General features: G+C 41.8%; 1 protein-coding gene across 7 annotated transcripts in view; it reads left to right on the top strand.

Moving 5' to 3' along the window:
* JARID2 (jumonji and AT-rich interaction domain containing 2) overlaps positions 1-18,720 on the top strand; it is a 226,744-nt gene that overhangs the window by 196,249 nt on the left and 11,775 nt on the right. For all 7 annotated transcript variants that reach the window (XM_072853326.1, XM_072853332.1, XM_072853331.1 and 4 more), the window contains 7 exons: positions 4,070-4,569; positions 9,816-9,908; positions 10,349-10,467; positions 10,618-10,688; positions 11,535-11,649; positions 15,948-16,053; positions 16,921-17,103. In XM_072853326.1, coding sequence (XP_072709427.1) covers positions 4,070-4,569; positions 9,816-9,908; positions 10,349-10,467; positions 10,618-10,688; positions 11,535-11,649; positions 15,948-16,053; positions 16,921-17,103 — 1,187 coding nt within the window. The remainder of the gene's footprint in view (positions 1-4,069; positions 4,570-9,815; positions 9,909-10,348; positions 10,468-10,617; positions 10,689-11,534; positions 11,650-15,947; positions 16,054-16,920; positions 17,104-18,720) is intronic.

Below are 18,720 nucleotides of genomic sequence, written 5' to 3'. Positions count from 1 at the left end.
CATTGGTCAGGCACAATGCAGGTAGGTTGTCAGAGAGCTTTCCAGGGAGACTTTATATTGCCGCTTTCCTCCTGCCAGCTCTATTTCACCCAGGGGAAAAAAAAGCTATGTGGGGTCTTGGTCTCCAGATTTCAGGATCTTCTTTCCCTGATGTTTTATTTTTAAAGGTAGTACAACTACAGATGCTGATAGCCTTAGTTTAAATGTTGCCTAAGAATATTTTTCAGACCTTTCCAAAGATGTTTTCCAAACAGGTTGCAATGCTGCCAAGCTTTAATACAAATATTTTCTTTCCCCCTTCCTTTAAAAGCATTTAACCAAGGGGGAAAGAAAATATCTCGGAACTGACTTCTATTTGGGTACTCAGACACTTAAAATTACAAATTTGCAGTGACCTGCTGACATTTAACAACCATTAAGTGTCAAGAATAGGCAGTAAAATGTGGTTGATTGCAAAATGGAGGTTTCATTATTTCTCCCAGCAGGTGTCTGCCAGGGCTAATGCCTGAGTGAGAATCACTTATTTAACAGAATTCTTGGTTTATGGTCTGCTGTCAAATATGACACGTGACAAAAATGTGACAATAGTTTGTAAAAACATGACAACAGCAGCATACAAATGAACTATTGAATGAGCCACCTCCATCTCTACTGCCTTTGCAGCCATGACATAGCAACAAACTCATGTTTTTAATTTTTGTAAGCCGTTCCCTTTGTTTTTGAAATGTTTTAAGTTAGAGCTCACAGGACCTGCATGTTGCAACTTGAGGCTAGAGTTTTGCCTTTGAGGCATTATCCGATCAGAGGCAGCTATCAATGCTAGTTGGATTAAAGGACACACTTTTCTGTTTAAGCTGTTCACAACACTCCCCGCCCCCGCCACCCCCCCACCCCACCACCCCCCCCCCAAACTTTATATCCCATATGGTAAGTGAGTGAAAATGCATAAAAGCACACAAAGAGATTGCAGAGTTTATGGTGAACTGATGCAGGGCACAAACAGAGAAATGACAGAATTTAAGGAGGAGGAACAAACGTTAGCGCTCTGTTGCAGTAGCCGTGCAAAAAACATTCAAGGAAATCTGAAAATTAAAATCACTCAAGCAGCAATAAGTGAACATTTTGTATGCCTAATGTATGCAATGGTTGTATGCTAATAGAGAAGAATAATGAATTAAATTTACATTGGCAAGAGAGAGAAGAAAATGTGCAAGACAGCTCGATTAACGCTCCTGGAACAATGTTAACTTTTTAATGAAATACCTTAACTCGGCATTAAGATGGCATTACTGTTAATTATTTGTATTATTTAAGCACCTAAGAGCCTAATTAATAGGCAAGGATTCTATTCTGCTGAGTGCCATATAACTGGAGCAAACAGTCGTGTCTCAGAAAATTTGCATCCTATGTATCCTTTCTGCAGTTAATTTCCTACCTATCTTGTGTTTAAAATTAAAAACAAAATGGAGAAAAGAAGCTGGAGATCATCAGTGTACAAAGATGAGAAATCTGTTTGTTCCAGCAGGAAAGATATGAAATAATCCGTGCTGATAAATGCGCACTTACTTAAGTAGACATGCGTACATATCCCTCCTTTCAGGGCCAAATCACATTTCCGTTGAAGTAAGTGGGAGTTTTGCCAACAACTTGTGTAGTTGCCAGCATTTGGTATTAAATGCATACCTGAAGATTTAAGATTTTTTTTTTAATTGAACTTGCTTATTAGGCAATTTAAAAATATTCCTAACTTAGTGAAATTAAGACAATTAAAAAAAAAAGAAAGTCAGATGCTATTTCTGCATAACATGTGCTGGGTCTCCTATTTAAGCCATTTTGCTATAGGTGCTTATAAATGGGGTTAAAACTCCTTGGGTGTTTTTTTGGGGGGGGTTGTTTGTTTGTTTGTTTTCCCTTCAGCCTTTCAAGGAAAGTTAAGCAACACGCTTAGGTCAATCCTGGAAAACATCAGCCTGAGATATAAATGCTTCCAAAAGTTATGACTGTGTGAAATGAAATTACAATTGAGACCATTTTGTAAACCTTAGCTGTAGCTGGCCCTATGAAGGATCTGCCAGATATGTGAGGCTCTGGTTGAATGATGTGCTACTTGAGCTCTAATATTGTGGAGTGACTATGAGTGATTATTCCATGATGCGGGAGAAAATTGCATTTCTTAAATAGCTCATGAACAGTGTTGAAACTAGGACCTTAAGCTGGGTGTGTGCTATTTGTCCCACTGGAGAACACGTATAACTTTAAACCTGACTGCACTTCTTTCGAAGTTAGGAGTATGTTACTCAACTTTATGTAGGTCACTGAATCTATTGGGATGGAAAGCCATCTTGAATTGTACCTTCAGCTTATTTGTGAATTCTGCATATAAAACACTAGACCAAAAAAAGTAACAGCCTGTAATAGAGGCCAGCTTGAAAGTTATTTTATGGGGAAGATTAAAGAGGAAAGAAAGAAAACCTTTCAAACTTTTTTTTCCCCCAATGGTGTTTACCTTTTCTCAGCTTCAAGACTTAACCATTTTGACCCCCCCAAAAAAAATTACTAAATTGCGTAAATCTGCTGCCCCATGGCCCTGCCTCCACCCTTGTCATATGCTCCTCAAAGCCTTATCCTTGGTTTTGGCTGCAGCCAAAATCCTTTCCCCTCTTTTCACACCTTTGACCAGCGCTGTGCGGGCAGCATTAGCGAGCAGCCTCTGGCGCTGCTCTGCCTTGGTCGCAACCGAATGTCATCCCAGAATGTTGCACGCAGGTTTACGTTGCTGAGCCTCCCTCCTCAGTGGATTGGCACAAGTGGTGGAAGAGGGGAAAGCAGAGGGAAGAAGGAAAATGGGGATCAGCTATGAAGCATCTGAGATGCAGCACAGGGTAGTTTGAAGAAAGTCATACTGCTTGCACCAGCAAGCAAGATATGACTGGCCCTTAAGATGCTGTAGCTGTGTATCCGACAGTAAATATTTACCGTAACACTGCTTCTTGCTCTTCTCTGTTGTATAATGGCATTTCTAAGTGCTCTGAAATGGCTATGGCATAATAATTTTTTACTTTTCTCAAAGAAGAAGGGGAGGGAGAGACAATGTGGTGCAGTTTTGTATTAATTCTCCTTTTTCCTTCAGCAGTGCCCTGTTGAATTGTAGGTGGTCCTTGGTCCGTTTCTTCACTCTTTCTACTGATGATTTATTTTTGTGTTTTGAGAGTATTTATGATGTTTCTTTTATTGTTCCTCGTCCATTTGGCTGCTTTTTATGCTGCAGTTTGTATAATCCCCCATTTTTATTTTTTGACTGGAGTGTGAAATGTGCTAGTCATCTTAAAACATACAAAAACATAATGGAGTATAAAATATGGATGGCCTCAAACTGGAAGAAGAATGTGTCTGGAACTTTTTTATGCAGTTGCAGACACCAACCCCAAACAACCCCCTGCCTCCCTTGGTTTTTTTAATAAGGATTTTTCTACGTGTAGTGAAATTAATGATGTTACTGTGCTCCTTTTAAATACTAACTGTATTCAAAGTGTTGTGCAGAATTGATGTTTCACCTCCAGAAGGGATAAGTACTTGTCTTTTTGATTGCCAATACCCATCCTGACACTTGTTTTGCTTCTTCCTGGTATAAACCAGATGTGGGACTGGTAGAGGGCGAGGTGAGGGTGGGAGTGTGTGGGCTTTTAAAGAACTGGGCAACTCCCATCTCCCTGAGCGCTGGGTAATGACACATGTCAGGAGATAGCTCGGGGTGCTCTGAGAAGAGAAAGGAATGAAACTTGAGGAGGAGAGCAAATTTAACCATAGGGAACGCTATTGCAAATAGCAAAATATGATCTGTTGAATGAATTAAGGTAGCAAAACAGTGGCACCCGTCTGTCTTCAGCAGGAGGCGTACAAGATAGGGACGGTCCTGCTCCGGTGCCCAGGTGACCGGAGCTGTACGGGTGGCACATCCGCTATGTGCACAGCCTGGTAGCATGCTTGACACAAGCCACCCGCAGCTTTCCTAACCTGCTCCTGTGTTTCCCTTTCCCCTCCTCTGCTGCCTGGCACACGCGGACCCCAGGAGGCTGTGAGCTCGACCTGGCCTGCTTCGTCCAGCTGATCAACGAGATGGGGGGGATGCAGCAAGTGACTGACCTCAAGAAATGGAACAAGCTGGCAGACACGCTGCGCATCCCCAAAACTGCACAGGACAGACTGGCCAAGCTGCAAGAAGCCTACTGCCAGTACTTGCTCTCCTACGACTCCCTCTCCCCTGAGGAGCACAAGAAACTGGAGAAGGAGGTCTTGCTGGAAAAGGAAATCTTGGAGAAGAGGAAAGGACCTTTGGAGGGACATTCGGAGAATGCCTACAAGTTCCATTCCTTGCCCCGGTTTGAGCCCAAAAACGGACTCATCAATGGCGTGGTTCACAAAAATGGCTTCCGCAACAAGTTAAAAGAGGTCGACGTCCCACTGAAGACGGGCAGGCGGCGGCTCTTCGCTCAGGAAAAGGAGACCACGAAGGAGGACGAGGAGGAGGAGGAGGGAGTTCTTAGCGACTTACACAAGTGTATATACAAGGTAACGAGGCAGGCTCTGCCAGTTTTGTTTTGCAGAACTGATGATGCTGTCGTCTGGGTGGCATCCGGGTGCAAACCCAGCCGGCTGGGGGGAGCCGATGGGCTTCAGTGCCACCCCCAAGGCGGGAGGGCAGCCAGCAGCTATCGCAGCCGGGCGGTCTGGTGGCTTTATCCTGATCTGCCTGGCTCTCGCTGGATGTCTGGAAAAGCTGGAAGGTGTTACTGTCATAACAAGATGCGCTGGGCTCTGCCCCTCCTTGTCTCCTTGTGAGAGGTTCCCTGAATAGCTCTGCCCAATTATCCTTGCAGACACGGTTTTTATTTTCATTTTCTAGTGACATTTAAAGTAATGTTCTGCTTTCTCATTCCTGCTTCTTGCAAGTCTCTTGTTGAGATAAGTAGCGCTCCACATCAAAACTAACATCACTAGAAATACCACTACATTTAGAAAGGGGAAATTGAAATGCAAACAATATTGTCATCCACGATGCCAGGTTTTGCTCAGCCATAACCGTCACATGGGCGCTTAGTCCTCCACATATCAAGTACATCCATTTACGAAGGAATGCTGACTCTTTCACTGTATTTTATTTGGCAGTCTCCTACTCTGGAGCAGGACTTGGCACTGCAACTCGCAGTGCAGTTTTGAGTTGGCGTTGAATTGTGTAGCCGTGCTCCGACAGAAATACAGCGTTGAGTGTCTGTGCCTAGTAAAGGAATACGCTGTTCCTCCCCTTCCAATCTCGCTTCAATCACCAGGAAATGAAGCCAGATAGCCCGAAGTGGCTTATTGTTAAGCTATTTAGGGACTGCATGAGCTCATGACTTGAGCTTTAAAAGCTTGCTTCAGGTTTCTTTTGCAGCTTGTTATGATTTGTCAGCCCAAAAATTCTTCTACTCGGGGACTCCGGCCTCAATCCCACCTTTGAAAAGCAATCTCTTTGCCATGCTGCTGTTGGAGAGAAGCTTATCTAATGACAGCAGCGTTTGCAAATAGTGAAGTGGCATTTCTGTGCTTCATATCCTGTGCTTAATGATGTTAAATGAAATATTTGATACAACTTACCCTGACTGCTGTATGAACAACCTCAAACTTAGTGGGGAAATGCCTCCATCTTCTTTTCCAGTGCACATCCCACGTTAAAGTTTAGAAGATACAAAGTAACTCAAAAAGCAAGATTGGGATTTGTGATAAGTGTCATAATCAGATTTAGAAAATAAGAAAAGACGAGCAAGCAAAGCGCAGCTAGTATAACCAGCCTGAGTCTGCTGAGCCCCAGGCCTTTACCCCAAAAGGCTGAGAGCTCCCAAATTGCTGCTGCTGCCCAAAAAGCACTGGCAGTACTGACAGCATCAGACCTATATGAGTCCAACAATACCCGGTAGAAATACTTTTGTTCTGAGCATAAAAGCTGTTAGAGACAAGCATTGCTGAGCCTGCGGGCCAGTGCTCTCCCCACCCACCAAAGCAGCTGCAGCACACAGAGCCACTCAGGCAATGCCTTGGGTTGTCCGCTGTGGTGCTGGCAGCTTCCCAGGCACTGGGGCTTGCCCGTTTGAATCCCATCCCACGCTCATCTATGGTGCAGAGGCTGGGGACTACTGTCACAGGCGATGGACCAGGGAAACAACAGGGGGAAGCAAATCTGTGGTGGGTTTCTGGAGAGATCCCTGCTGTGGAGCACCCTGTGGGATGCCTGGTCAGTCTGAGTGCAGAGAGAGATGCGTAGCTTCATTTTCACAGCACATGGGGGACGGTCCTGTAGGACGACTGATGCATGAGAACTGGTTATGTCACTTAGAGCAAGCCTCAAGAAGTAGAAATAAGAAATTATGCAGCAATCTTGATGCACCAGAGTAACCCACAAGACCTGTAAGATGACTATAGTTCATCACTAGGCTTTTTAATAAGACTGAGGTGAGGTGGTGCTGGCTTATGGATTTAAGCAGTGGGTACTTCATGGCATTTTATGAAACAAGCCTTTTAATCCTGCATTCTCTGTTTTTCTTGAATGATGGTACCCTACTGTGCTGTGTCTGTGGAGGGGGGACTGTTCCTTACCTATTAACATGTTTCTGAGAAAATCTGAAATTTGTTTAACAGAACATGTCCTCATGTTACAGTTTCCACAAATGATGGGATTGTAATGGTTCCTTTCTAAAGCACATTGCTAATTCTAGTTAAAAATAAAAAATACACACAAAACCAAAACAACCCCACCCCTTTGATAAATGCCCAGGTCAATAGATTGAGGGCTAGAGGAGAACATCATAATCATATGGCTGTAGTACAGTTTAGGCCATAAAGTCTGTGCTTCAGACCATGAGGAGGCCATACATTTAGGATTTCGCATAGTAATTTCTACAGTCAGTACGTGCTTGAGCTGGAACATCTTTTTAGAAAGAGACATCCAGTCTTCCAGGAGCAGTTACCACCATATCGCGTGTCAAGGTTAGAGTAAATCTCCTTTGTGTTTGGCTGACTTTCTGCCAGGGCTCCCAAATTATTTTCAGTGTTGCTCTTTTCCAGGCTGTAAGGCCTGCTGTGCTTTTAAGTGTGTGCTGCAGGCTGCTGTGCTTGCTTTCTTTACTCCTAAATGTATGGCTTTTCTATCTGACTAATCAAATGTCGTCGTTTCTAAGTACGTGAAGTAAACTATCATCAAAGAAGGATCTGCTGCAAGATTTTCACTCTTCTCTTCTTTCCCCAGTTGTAGCTCTGAAAATATTTTAAAAATCTGTACTGGAGCTGACTGAAAACAGCATTTGTTTCCATACAGAACAAACTGAAGACTTATTAGCAGACCCTCTAGAGGGACATGCAGAAGAAATCACCAACGCAAGTTTTGCCAGCCCTCACATGAAACTGTCCCAGCAATCCCATGCTGAGCTTTCTTCAGCCGGGGACTCAGCATTTTCGGATTCTGCTTAACAGGAGTCCCTCCTTCCCGCTTGTGACTATTGTGAAATCTCTGGTTTCTATTCATTTTTATGGTTGCTTTAACGTCTTTAACATTCGTAGCGTTGCAGTGTCCTTCTCCGTGACTTCCTTCCAGGCTTGGTGGTGGTGGTGATGCTCTGGGTTGGCTCTCATGGCTGCCACAGAAGCCATGGAGAAGAATTAGGAGAGGAAATAGGAAATTTTGTCCCTTAAACCTTCCTCTGTCATATCATTGCAGCAACAGAGACTCTGCTCAGTAGCTTGAAGCTCCCAGTTGTTGAACTGTTGAGACCTTTGTGAGGGCATTGAAAAGGGTATTTTAATCTTCAGCAATTCATTTTGTGTTCAGGTTAAAATGCTCCATTACAGCATTATAAATTATTTTCTGAGTTGGCATTAGAAAATTTTACGAGATCCCTCAGATTAAAAAGAAACAAAACAACAAAAACAGACAACAAAACCCCCTCAACTGTTTAATTTGTGTTACAACTTTCAGGAGACTAAAAAAATACCAAATTCTTGATAGAGGAAGAAATGGATATATGCAATTTTAAAGTGCTAAACTGTTCAGGTTTTCCAGTTTCTTTTTTCTTGCTTGCTGCCTATCTGAAAAATGGAAAGACATGGTCAATCTTGGCAGATGAGTCCTTATTCTTGTTTTTCTGTGTAAGATGAGAGGAAGAGGCAAGTAACTGAAACGAGGAAGGTGCTGCAGATCATGTGTTGGTTTGCGAGCGGTGAAGTCTATGCTCAAGTGTGACGACTGTTGTTGCGGGCCCTGCATTTTACGAGAGGTTTTGTGGTAAAAGGCTGCCTCAATAAATGATTCATGAGGGCATTAAAAGATGAAGGAAATTGTTTATTGTATCGCAGAGCATCCAACTCTGAGGTTTATGGGAATCAGAGGGCCCCAGGCCCTGGGCATTTCACAAACTTTTTTGTTACAGCTAATTATGCTTTATTCAATTAAAAAAGTGACAATGTTACAACTGTAGGAGCACGGCAAAGTGGTACACTTGGCCTCTGGGAGAAAAGCTGCTTGTATAGTTGTTTCTAGTTTACTCTTGGACGTAGTTCTTAAATAAAAATTAAACAGAAGAAAAGGCTGAGGTGGTTTGGCAGATCTGTTTCATAATTAAAAAACTAGAAAGGTAATAGTCCGAATAATAAAACCTTCATTGACATGGAGTTTTTAAGTCTGTGGTTGCTCAGATGGGCAGCCAGTGGACACAATGGGAGTTAGAGGAAGGAGCGGTGGATCTGGTGAGGGGGCAAAGATATTTTCAACTTCATGTTTGCAGAGCGATGCTAGTCTGTGCCTGCAACGATGCCTGCAAACCAGAAGGGCCACAGCAGCTAGTGTGGTGCCTGCCAGCTCTCGTGACTCACAGCTTCCCAGGATTTCTTCTGCCCTGGAGCAGAGAAGGCGATAGGGGTGTCCCTGTTTGGGCATACCAGTATGTCTGGGCTGAAAGGAGCAAGCAGGTTCTCGTGCTCCTGCCTTCAAAACCTTCAGAGGATGCTTCCCAGAGCATCTGGTATTATAGTTATTTGTGAAAGCAGGTATCCAGAAACTTAGGTATAGCTCAAGCAGAAAACCAAGTCAGATCCTCATCTCGTACAGCTCCTGCAGCGGTGCCAAGAAAGGGTGCACTCATTTGGCAATTTTACTGTGTTTTACTTTTCTCAACCTTGTAATAACAGGTCCTGGTTCCTTGCATTTGAACTGCTTTTATTGAATTGAGCATTAACTAGTTTTTGTAAGCAGGTGATTACAGTAATCTTGGTAAACTCTACTTTTTGTGACCCCCTTCGATCATGTACAATACCAGTTTGATGTGGAACATTTCTGTGAATTTCCTAAGTCTTTTTCATGTTTCTCTGTATATAAAGAGCGTAGCCACATGGTCCTTTGATCACGTGTTGGATTTGATTGTAAAATGCAGGTAGGGTTGCCTACTGGGTCCTTTGCAACCTGTCATAGAAAGCTGGGCCATGTCCATCTTCTGTATTTATCAAACACAGAGCATCGTGCTGAACAAAGCAGTGTACATGACCTTCTGGGAATGTTCCGTTGGCCTTTAAGATGGTTGGTTTGGTGATTCGATGTGATTAAATTTCTGTATCTTTTGAAGTATTTTCCCTCAGATAAGAAATGACCTTTAGACCCACACATGTTCTGGAGACATTGTCCTCTTTCCCCCATCGTGATCTGGGATTGAGCATGTAAGGAAAAGAGTGAGGCCAGGGGGAATGGAGGCACGTTTTTTTATTTTCACTTTTAATTTTATTTTCTTTTTCCACAGGGTAGGTCTGTTTCTTTAACAACCTTCTACCGAACAGCAAGAAACATCATGAACATGTGCTTCACGAAGGAGCCTACAGTAGCTGAAGTAGAGGTGAGGCCAACACAAGGGGTGGTAAAAGTTTTTTATTTCAGGGGATTGTGTATGCGGATACAGTATAGTTGATATTCAGGCATTACCATGAGCAGTTTAAGGCTGTCTAGGGTGGAAGAAAAATAAATGGTTAGATGGACATAGTACTGATTCTTCCTTTTAAATTTTTTTTGACATTTTTAATAAAGCTGTTGATGAACTGAGGGAGAGGAAGAAGTCTTAATGTGTCATTTGCTGAAGCGCAGGAGCCAAGAGAATCTAAATTCTGTCTTCCCAATTAATTGTTACTTTTAAGTATTTATATTCTTATTTTTAAGCAGTGTTTTATGTTGAATTACATTGAGGTCATGAAAGCCCTGCAAATTTCTGGTGTTTATATTTTAATGAGAGGTGCCTTGTTCAGTGAATTAAAAATGCATTACCACTTTCTCTTACCACAGCAAGAATATTGGCGGATAGTGGAACAGAAAGATTGCCACGTAGCAGTGCATTGTGGAAAAGTAGATACCAACACCCACGGGAGCGGCTTTCCCGTGGGAAAATCTGAACCATTTTCAAGGTAAGATCACCAAATCCACCCGCTTTGTCGACTCGTGCCAGCTGCCCTATTATGCTGAGTGGAGGTGGGGGCACAAGGCTGGCAGGGCAGCTTGGCACTGGGGATGTTGGCACTGGGAATGTGCACTGACGTGTGTCACCCCTCAAACAGGCATGGGTGGAACCTCACAGTCCTTCCTAATAATACAGGATCCATCCTGCGACATCTTGGTGCTGTGCCTGGTAAGCAAGTCTCTTTCCTATGTTTCCAGCAGGTGTAAGTGTCCTCTAAATGTCGTGGTGTAGTCACCAAAGTCGTCTTTGGTGGCTCTTTCTGGCCCCTCTGTTCACTGACTGACCCAGTAGACACGCAGTTGTATGTAGCAGGTAGCATTTAAAGGATGAAGGCAGGTGTGCAGATAAAGACTTAATGAATAGTGGAGACTGTATACCTGTGAGGAACCAGTTGTACTTGAAGTATCCCTTTCTGTTGTTGCCAGTACATTGGTGTTCTTGCTTTGTGTCAGGGTGATGAAGGGCAGAGCCGTGCAACTTCCTTACTTGCAAGCCTAGTCTGTAGCACTGGGCAAAGCAGCACACAAGTTTTCTAAATGAATTGTCACGAGTGCTCCAGCTGTATATGTGCCATTGCAATTTACTGGTAGAAACACTAGCTGAAAGCATAATTCAGTCTCCTGTGCAGGTGTTGAGCCTGAACAAACCAGTTGGGAAACAGGATACTTGTTTACAAGTACATGTACACTGGACAACATGAAGCAACCTCCCCTCATCGATGGCCTTGAGCTTGAATTATGGGTATTTGTAAATTCTCTAAAGAATAAAAATTTTTTACAACTATTAGAAAACAAATATGTTCAAGGGCACTGTAACTGGCTGGTAGATATTTTGTTGTGGAAAATGCTGAATTTGTTAAATTATTCTCTGAATTATTCACTCTGGTAGGAAGACTTAAAACTTAAGGGGCAGCTTGCAGATAGAACAAGATTTTCAACTGAAATGCCCTCTCAAACTGTCTTTTAATTAGAAACTGCAGTTACTCAAAATTCATTTTCAATCTCTTTGTTTTAGGAGTGACAATTCCTTGGCTAAATATTGGCATGGTCTTTTCTACCTCATGCTGGTCTCGAGACCAAAATCACCTTCCATACATTGACTACTTACACACTGGTGCTGATTGCATTTGGTAGGTATTCCTGTGTTTTGTTTCCTTTCACCACATTCACTGCAGTGGCTTTCTGTAGGCTGGTGTTAACAGCAGCTTGTGTAGTACCTTTTGCATGAATGAATCTCACCTAGAAGGTCCAGTGTGTGTGATTACAGTTTTAATGGGAAAATGTAGTATAAACTTAAGTGATGAAACACCCTTTCCTGGGAGAAAAGTTTCACTTTATCTTCCATGCTCTATTCTGAGATACTTAGCAATAATCAGTGGAGAGTTTTCATGACATGGAAGTCAAATGACAGCTGGTCAAGGTAGGCTTTCCTTAGGCTGAGAGAGAGACACTTGTCAAAGTAGCTCCATATTGTCACTTGTAAAACAATTGAATCCATGCTCTGACTGAACAGGCACCACTTTCTTATTTTACACAAAATATCTTGAACTCTTTATCTACCAGATCCCTAGTATTTTCTTTCATATGATTTTTTTTCATTATCATATGATAATAATTTTTAATATGATTACACACATCTTTCTGGTGTCTCAGTGTGGACATCACCAGTTAGCTGCTAGCTACATTTCATATTTTGTAGACACTTCATGCAAATAGACTTAACACTCAACTTACCAATGGTTTTGAACATGGTGAATCCTTCCTGAATTCAGTGCATACATACTACTACAGATTATGATGAGTTAGATTGCAATGGAAGTACAACAGCTGATGGAGGGATTAGAGGAAGCAGGTGCTGCTGGCATGTCACATGCCTTTCTGCCAGGTTCCTATGATATTGGTGTTACTACCCAAGAGGATCATCAGTGAGAACAATGAATGATAAGCAATGTAACCGTGTTTCTTGATTAGAGAAAATGTAATAAACGGAGAAGAGAAGTTGTTTAAATGGTGCCCCCCTGCAAAGGTGAGAAGCTGGTTCCCTTTCAGCAGTTTCCCTTTTGAACCCTGAGCTATGTGACAGGAGAAGGCCTGCAGGACCCCCCTTTGCATCCAGGAGTCCCCATGGTGGCAGTGGCAGTGTCAACTGCACTTCATTCACCTGCAAAGTGTGTACTGCAGCCCTTACCTTTAACTCCCATGTTTCTCAGCTGGTGCTGATGTCAGCGGTGTTGACCCAGCTGTCACTGGGAAAGCATATGGTCCAGAAAAAAGGATTTGGAATCTTGGAGGAAACCATTAAAGCAGGAGCTCCTCTCTCTAAATATTTTAAGTTGGAGAAATGTATGTGATCATACCAAGGGGTAAAGGTAAACACTGGATTATGCTGCCAACCTGGGAGTTTCTGTCACTTTCTGTCATGGGCATTTCATGGCTTTTCCCCCTCTTCTGTGAATCAGGAATCTGTAATCTTTTATAATAATTTACTATCAGAACAAATAGCTAAGCAAGCTACGTTGTCCTCAACTTTAGGTGAGTCTGTTTCTCTCTATGATGTTCGTCTAGTCTTAAATGACACTAAATTCCAGACAGAAGACAGTCAGGAATCCCATAAATAAGTTCTGAGGCCACTCTTCGTACTGTGGACGCCAAAACAGGTGCCTTTCGGGACTGAAAAGACTTGAATGCAGCCAGCCAGAGTTCTAGGAAAGGCTACTCTTTCTGTTTTTCCAAGCCAAGAAGAATGAAGAATAAAACCAAAGAAGCTATTTGCTTTTTCTTGATGGGCTTACTTATACACATAAGTACATTGCTTCAGGTGTACTTGTGATGATTGCCTTGATGAAACGTGGATAGTAAGCAGGAATAACTCATAAGAAGGAAGAGGCGAAACTCCTTCGTCTGTAAAAGCTATTCTTTGGCAAGGCTGCCAGGCTGAAGTGTCAGGCTAATATGCATTATTAACTCATTACAACTTTTAATATTGCAATAAAGTACCCAACTTTATTGAGGAAAAGATGAATTTAATAACTTTAGGTCTGATGTAATATCTGGAGTAGCCCTGACAGCATTACGTTCAGTGGTTGCTTCGGTGATAACAAAGCAGGCGACTGGGCACCAAAGCTCGTCTCTGTCTTGCCAAGTCCACCCAGCATCCAGAATTCTTCTCTTCAAAGGACAGATCCCTGTGGTGCTAAAATCAGTGGTGCTTCATTTACCTGTAGATTGCTCAGGTCACTTGTCTAATCTCTCAGATTTACCTCCTGAAGAGGAAACACAGGAGAACTCTATTTTCATGCAGGGCAGAGGTCAGTGACCTAACCTTTTTATTCAGGAAGAATCCTCAGTGCCCATTAAAAGAAGAAAATCTTGTTCTGCCCAAGACACTCAGAAGTCCCTGCTGGCTGCTCACTTCCCATTTTCATAGGTACATGAAGAATTGCGAGCGAGTGAAATTGCAGCATACGCCTCAGTCCTGCCAGTAGTCGGATAGTCCCATGCACTTCTGTGCTGCCCCTCCTCTTCACACATCCTTCCCATGTTTTTTCCTGGGCCTATCTTCTGAGGGACTGCATGCTTGAATATTTCAGCTGTTCCAGCTCTATTTTTCTGATTCGAAAAGAAAAGAGTGGGCTCTGCCATGTTCTGGATTTGAATTTAAAATATTTTTGTCACCATTTAAAATTTGTTATTATAGTGTAACTACTGTAATAATCTACACACATACAGCTGTTCTGCAGCTGTCATTGTTAGCAGTGCAGGTACTGCAAAGTATTTTTGATACACAGCATGCATTTAAAATTGCTGTTGGGACTTGATCTTTATCAAGATGAAGTTCTTCCACTTCACCTCTCTATAACCCTAGGATTTCTTAGCGAGGTCCTAATCATTGTCAATATATACGTGAGGAGTCAGCCTATGTACATCTAGGCAACCAGCTCATTAGAGCCCTTATTGTGGCTACAATTAGCTGTACGAGCAGATATTGTCATCTTTTTTGGTTCTCGGCTTGAAGATCAACAAAGACAAATCAAAGTCGTCATCAGTACAGTGAACAGTAATGAGATGTTCAAATCATAGGAAGTACAGCCTCCTACAGACTAATCAAGCAGGATGACTCTGTATGACACATACGGAGTTAATATTAGTGCATATTATAAGCAAATATCCTGACAAGGTCTGTAAGGCCAGCAGAATGGTTTACAAAATTGTTGGAGAGACTGGATGGATGACAAGAAAACTGCACCCTTTCCCCAAAATCTTTCCAGATTCTTTCTCTTCTCTTGTTGCCAATTGGAAAAATGTACATGTGTGTGTGTGTGTCTGGCACGGGTGCGGATGGACTCCAGATTGATTAAAGTGAACTGAGATAAGTCATGATAAATCTGGAGATACTTTTTATTTGCCTGAGCATAACAAATCCAAATAAAGTAATGTTACAGATAAAGCCCAGCATGGCAACAACTCAAGGCAGGTTTGGGAATCCCAGGATTTGCACTGTGTTTCCCACCAAGCTGCACTGCTCAGTTCGCAGTCGTCAGGTACCAACTAGCAGATCTTGGGAGCAGATATCTCCTGGGTGGACATAAACCATTACCCTTCTGGCAGGGTGCAAGCAAGAGTAGTGGCTAATTGTCACCATATCATCTCCCTGCATCCAGCAAAATAGCAGTTCTCTGGATGTGTGAAGCTAAGACCTGAGACTCCTACGTTATTTCTTGTCACTTCTGCGTAGGGAGCACTGCTGGCACTGAGCATAGAGAGGACAGCTGCTTCCTTGGCTTCTAAAGGAGAGGAGGATGTGCAACTCGGCATATACCCAGCAGAGTTTTAAATCTCTCTTGTTGCTTTGGCTGCTCTTAGGTCTTTCTTTTGTTGCGAGGGAGAGGAGGGATGTAGGATTTGTTTAGTAAGCAATGCAAGAAGGTGAGGCTTAGGCTACTTTGTGTACTAACAGTAAAGGTGATTTGTGGTTTCTTGATTGTTACGAACAGAAAACGTTATTAAATAAAAAGATCCTTTGGTTGCACAGGTAATAAATACAGCCATTTTTGGTAAAGGTAACAGAACATTTATTGGTGCTCACAAGATGCAAACTTCTGCCCATAATTGGCTGGTTTGGTGCCACTAAAATGAACATCATTCTATTGCTGATTTCTCTCCTCTGATTCTACAGAGTACTGAGTTTTCACAGTTCTGTTTTGGGGATTTTGTGTTCTTTGGCATCTAGTGAACACCGTCAGACTGAGTCTAAATAAACAGCTTTCCATGAATCCTGTGTTTTACCGAAAAGAACTGTGTGGGAAAGCCTGTGTTTAATTTCTTTGTTTTAATCAATGTCCTGGTCTGAATTGCCTGTTACTGTGTAGCTGTGGACCATTATTTACTCCATAGTAAATCTTTTGCTTTTCCTCTGACAAAACAACAGGTATTGCATTCCTGCTGCGGAGGAGAACAAACTTGATGATGTGGTACATACCCTGCTGCAAGCCAATGGCACTCCAGGGCTGGAAATGCTTGAAAGTAATGTAATGGTAGGTTAACACTGGGAGAGGTATTCCCATTTGAGAGCCCAAGGCTAATCAGAAGGCTGGTTGTTTGGGGATTTATTTTGGTTTTGTCTTACACTACAATGATGCAGAGGCTGTTGTTAAAATCTGGCTATTTTCTACTTGCAGTGTTTACCCGTATGGCATTTTTCTAACAAGGCTCACGTGTTACAATGTTGAAATAAAAATTAATGTGACAGTGCAATACATGTCCATTTTTAATACTGTCCGTAATGTATTTAACCTCACAAAGGGAGTGTTTTGTAATCAGTTAATCTGCCATGACTGACATTTTATGATGCCAGCATGGATATGAGAAGCCTAATACTTCAAAGGATTTCAAAGTATTTTTGGCTCCCTTGTTTATTTTGTGGATAACAATTTCCATTTACTGCATTTAAGTATAAATTTGGGAGCGCATAACAAAAACAACTCCCTCAGCTGTCCGTGTTAACATCTCTAACAGAAGTGCAGTAGCAAGGTGGATTCAATGCCAAGTCTGAAAAGATCTAGATGGAAAACCGAATGGCCTGTGTTACTTTCTGTAGTAGTAGATAGTATTGTTTTGAGGCTTTGTGTTTGAGATTGTTTGGCAAGTGAAAGTTTAAACTGTTGGTTTCAAAAGAGCCACTTCTGTAATTCTCACTCCAAACACTAAGCTTCAGCATGTGCAGAAGGGAAGAGAGAAAGCAAACAGAGCTGAGCTGTTAGCAGAGCACAGCTTTTCTCCACAACAAGTAGCATGTGGCAGTACCCAGCAAGGAAAGGGGATCTAACTGTAAAAGAAAGTTCTGATTTTTTTTTTCTTTCTTTCTTTTTTTTCTTTTTTGTTTTGCTTTTATGTCTTTCTAGATCTCCCCAGAAATCTTGTGTAAGGAGGGGATCAGGGTGCACCGTACTGTACAGCAGAGCGGGCAGTTTGTTGTCTGTTTTCCTGGATCCTTTGTGTCTAAAGTGTGTTGTGGCTATAGTGTTTCTGAAACAGTGCACTTTGCTACCACCCAGTGGACAAGTATGGGTTTTAAAACAGCCAAGGTAAGTTGAGAAAAGGACTTAAAATGGATTCACGGCCCTGTCATCTAAAACGACAGCAAACCAGACATTCCAGGATTGATAGTATTGTGAGACTAGTACAACTACGTCTATTTTTGTGGACTATTAAATAAAAAAAGGAAAAAGTTCTGCAAGGCATAAGATGATCCAGTGTTTTCAGAAAAGCAACAGAGGTAGTAACTGATAGCTAAAAACTTCTGTATATTTGAAAAATTCAGAAGATTGTTATGCCTGCAGACCAGTTTGCAAGGAAGCTTTTAAAAAAATCCCTTCAGAGCTAATGATAATATATTGTATTATGCTTACTAATTTTTTTTTTAAGTGATGTTTTCTAGAACCATTAGAATCTCAGGTGCAAATATCTGAATAACTGTGCTTGTTAGCTCCTATGATAGGCAGAGTCAATTAATACTCAAAGCTGTATTGCTTGTCTTTCTCTGCCCCTTCATTCAGGAAAAGCTGTTGATCAGGGCAATTTTAATTTTAATCAACTTGAAAATACTTAGGTTCACTGACCAGCCCATCCGATACTAAGCTGTAAATAAAACAAACTTCCCGTTCCCTTTTCACACAACTGAGGCAGCTTGTCTGCAGAAACAAACAGGTGAATTGCCCAGTCATCATGATTTTGGCTACATTTCTCTGTCTTGGACAAAGAATATATGTCACTAATTGTGTTCCCAACCTCCTCAAATACACTATGGGTTACTGATGCTATTTTGGTAGTGTTTTATAGCTAAGCCACTAGTAAATTATCATCTACAGCTTCTGACCAAGTGGTTAGTAAGTAATTAAATGTAATATGTCCACAGTTAGGTTTTGGTTCTTTAGGGTTAATGGAATTCTTCCAGCCTGGTTATACTAACTGTATATTAACTTAGTTTGAAATAAAAGGTTATTTTATTACAGATTTATTTTGGGGAACATGGGAATTGTATATGTGTGTAGGTAAGGAATGAGAATCCTGAGCTAACCTTTTCTGTCTGAAGGTACACAATTATATTGACTCCATATGCTGTATTTATTGCTCTACTGAACACTTGTTTGATATTGTGAAAATGCCACTCCTGTAAGAGACAGAAATCACTATGCAGTAATTAAAAAGCTCTTCTTGGTGCCTCAAATTCTGAAGAACAGTTTCTTTTGATTAATTTTTAAGAGCTTTGCACTGGGTAAATACAAGCTGACCGAAAATCCAGCAGATTCCAATTTATGATAACCTACCTTGGAAAGTGAAGTCACAGCTCTCACAAACTTTACAAGAACCACAGACGTGTTTATATCAAAATAACTCTGGAAACACCTACTGCATTGTTCTTTTCCTTCTTTTCTTTTCCTTCCCCCTCTTCTTTCCTCAAACTATCCTATGTTCTTAACTCCCTTAAATTTTGGTAATTCTTCCTTGGTTCCTTCACTTTGACCAAGGCACTTTGTCATTTTCAAAGGCTGGTCGGGATTGTGCTTTTCAGAGGTTGTGAGAAGTCCTGTGTAACGAGCAAGATTCCCCTTTTGGACTGTTAATGAAATCTCTGACAAACAACTGTACCTTCCTGTCTGTCTGTTCTTGACAGCAATATTGACAGTTTTCAGCTGTTTGAT

Source organism: Ciconia boyciana, chromosome 2 (genome assembly GCF_034638445.1).
Source record: "Ciconia boyciana chromosome 2, ASM3463844v1, whole genome shotgun sequence".
Classification (NCBI taxonomy): domain Eukaryota; kingdom Metazoa; phylum Chordata; class Aves; order Ciconiiformes; family Ciconiidae; genus Ciconia; species Ciconia boyciana.
Note: the sequence above shows the minus strand (reverse complement) of the source record. Positions and strands in the feature narration are given on the sequence as shown.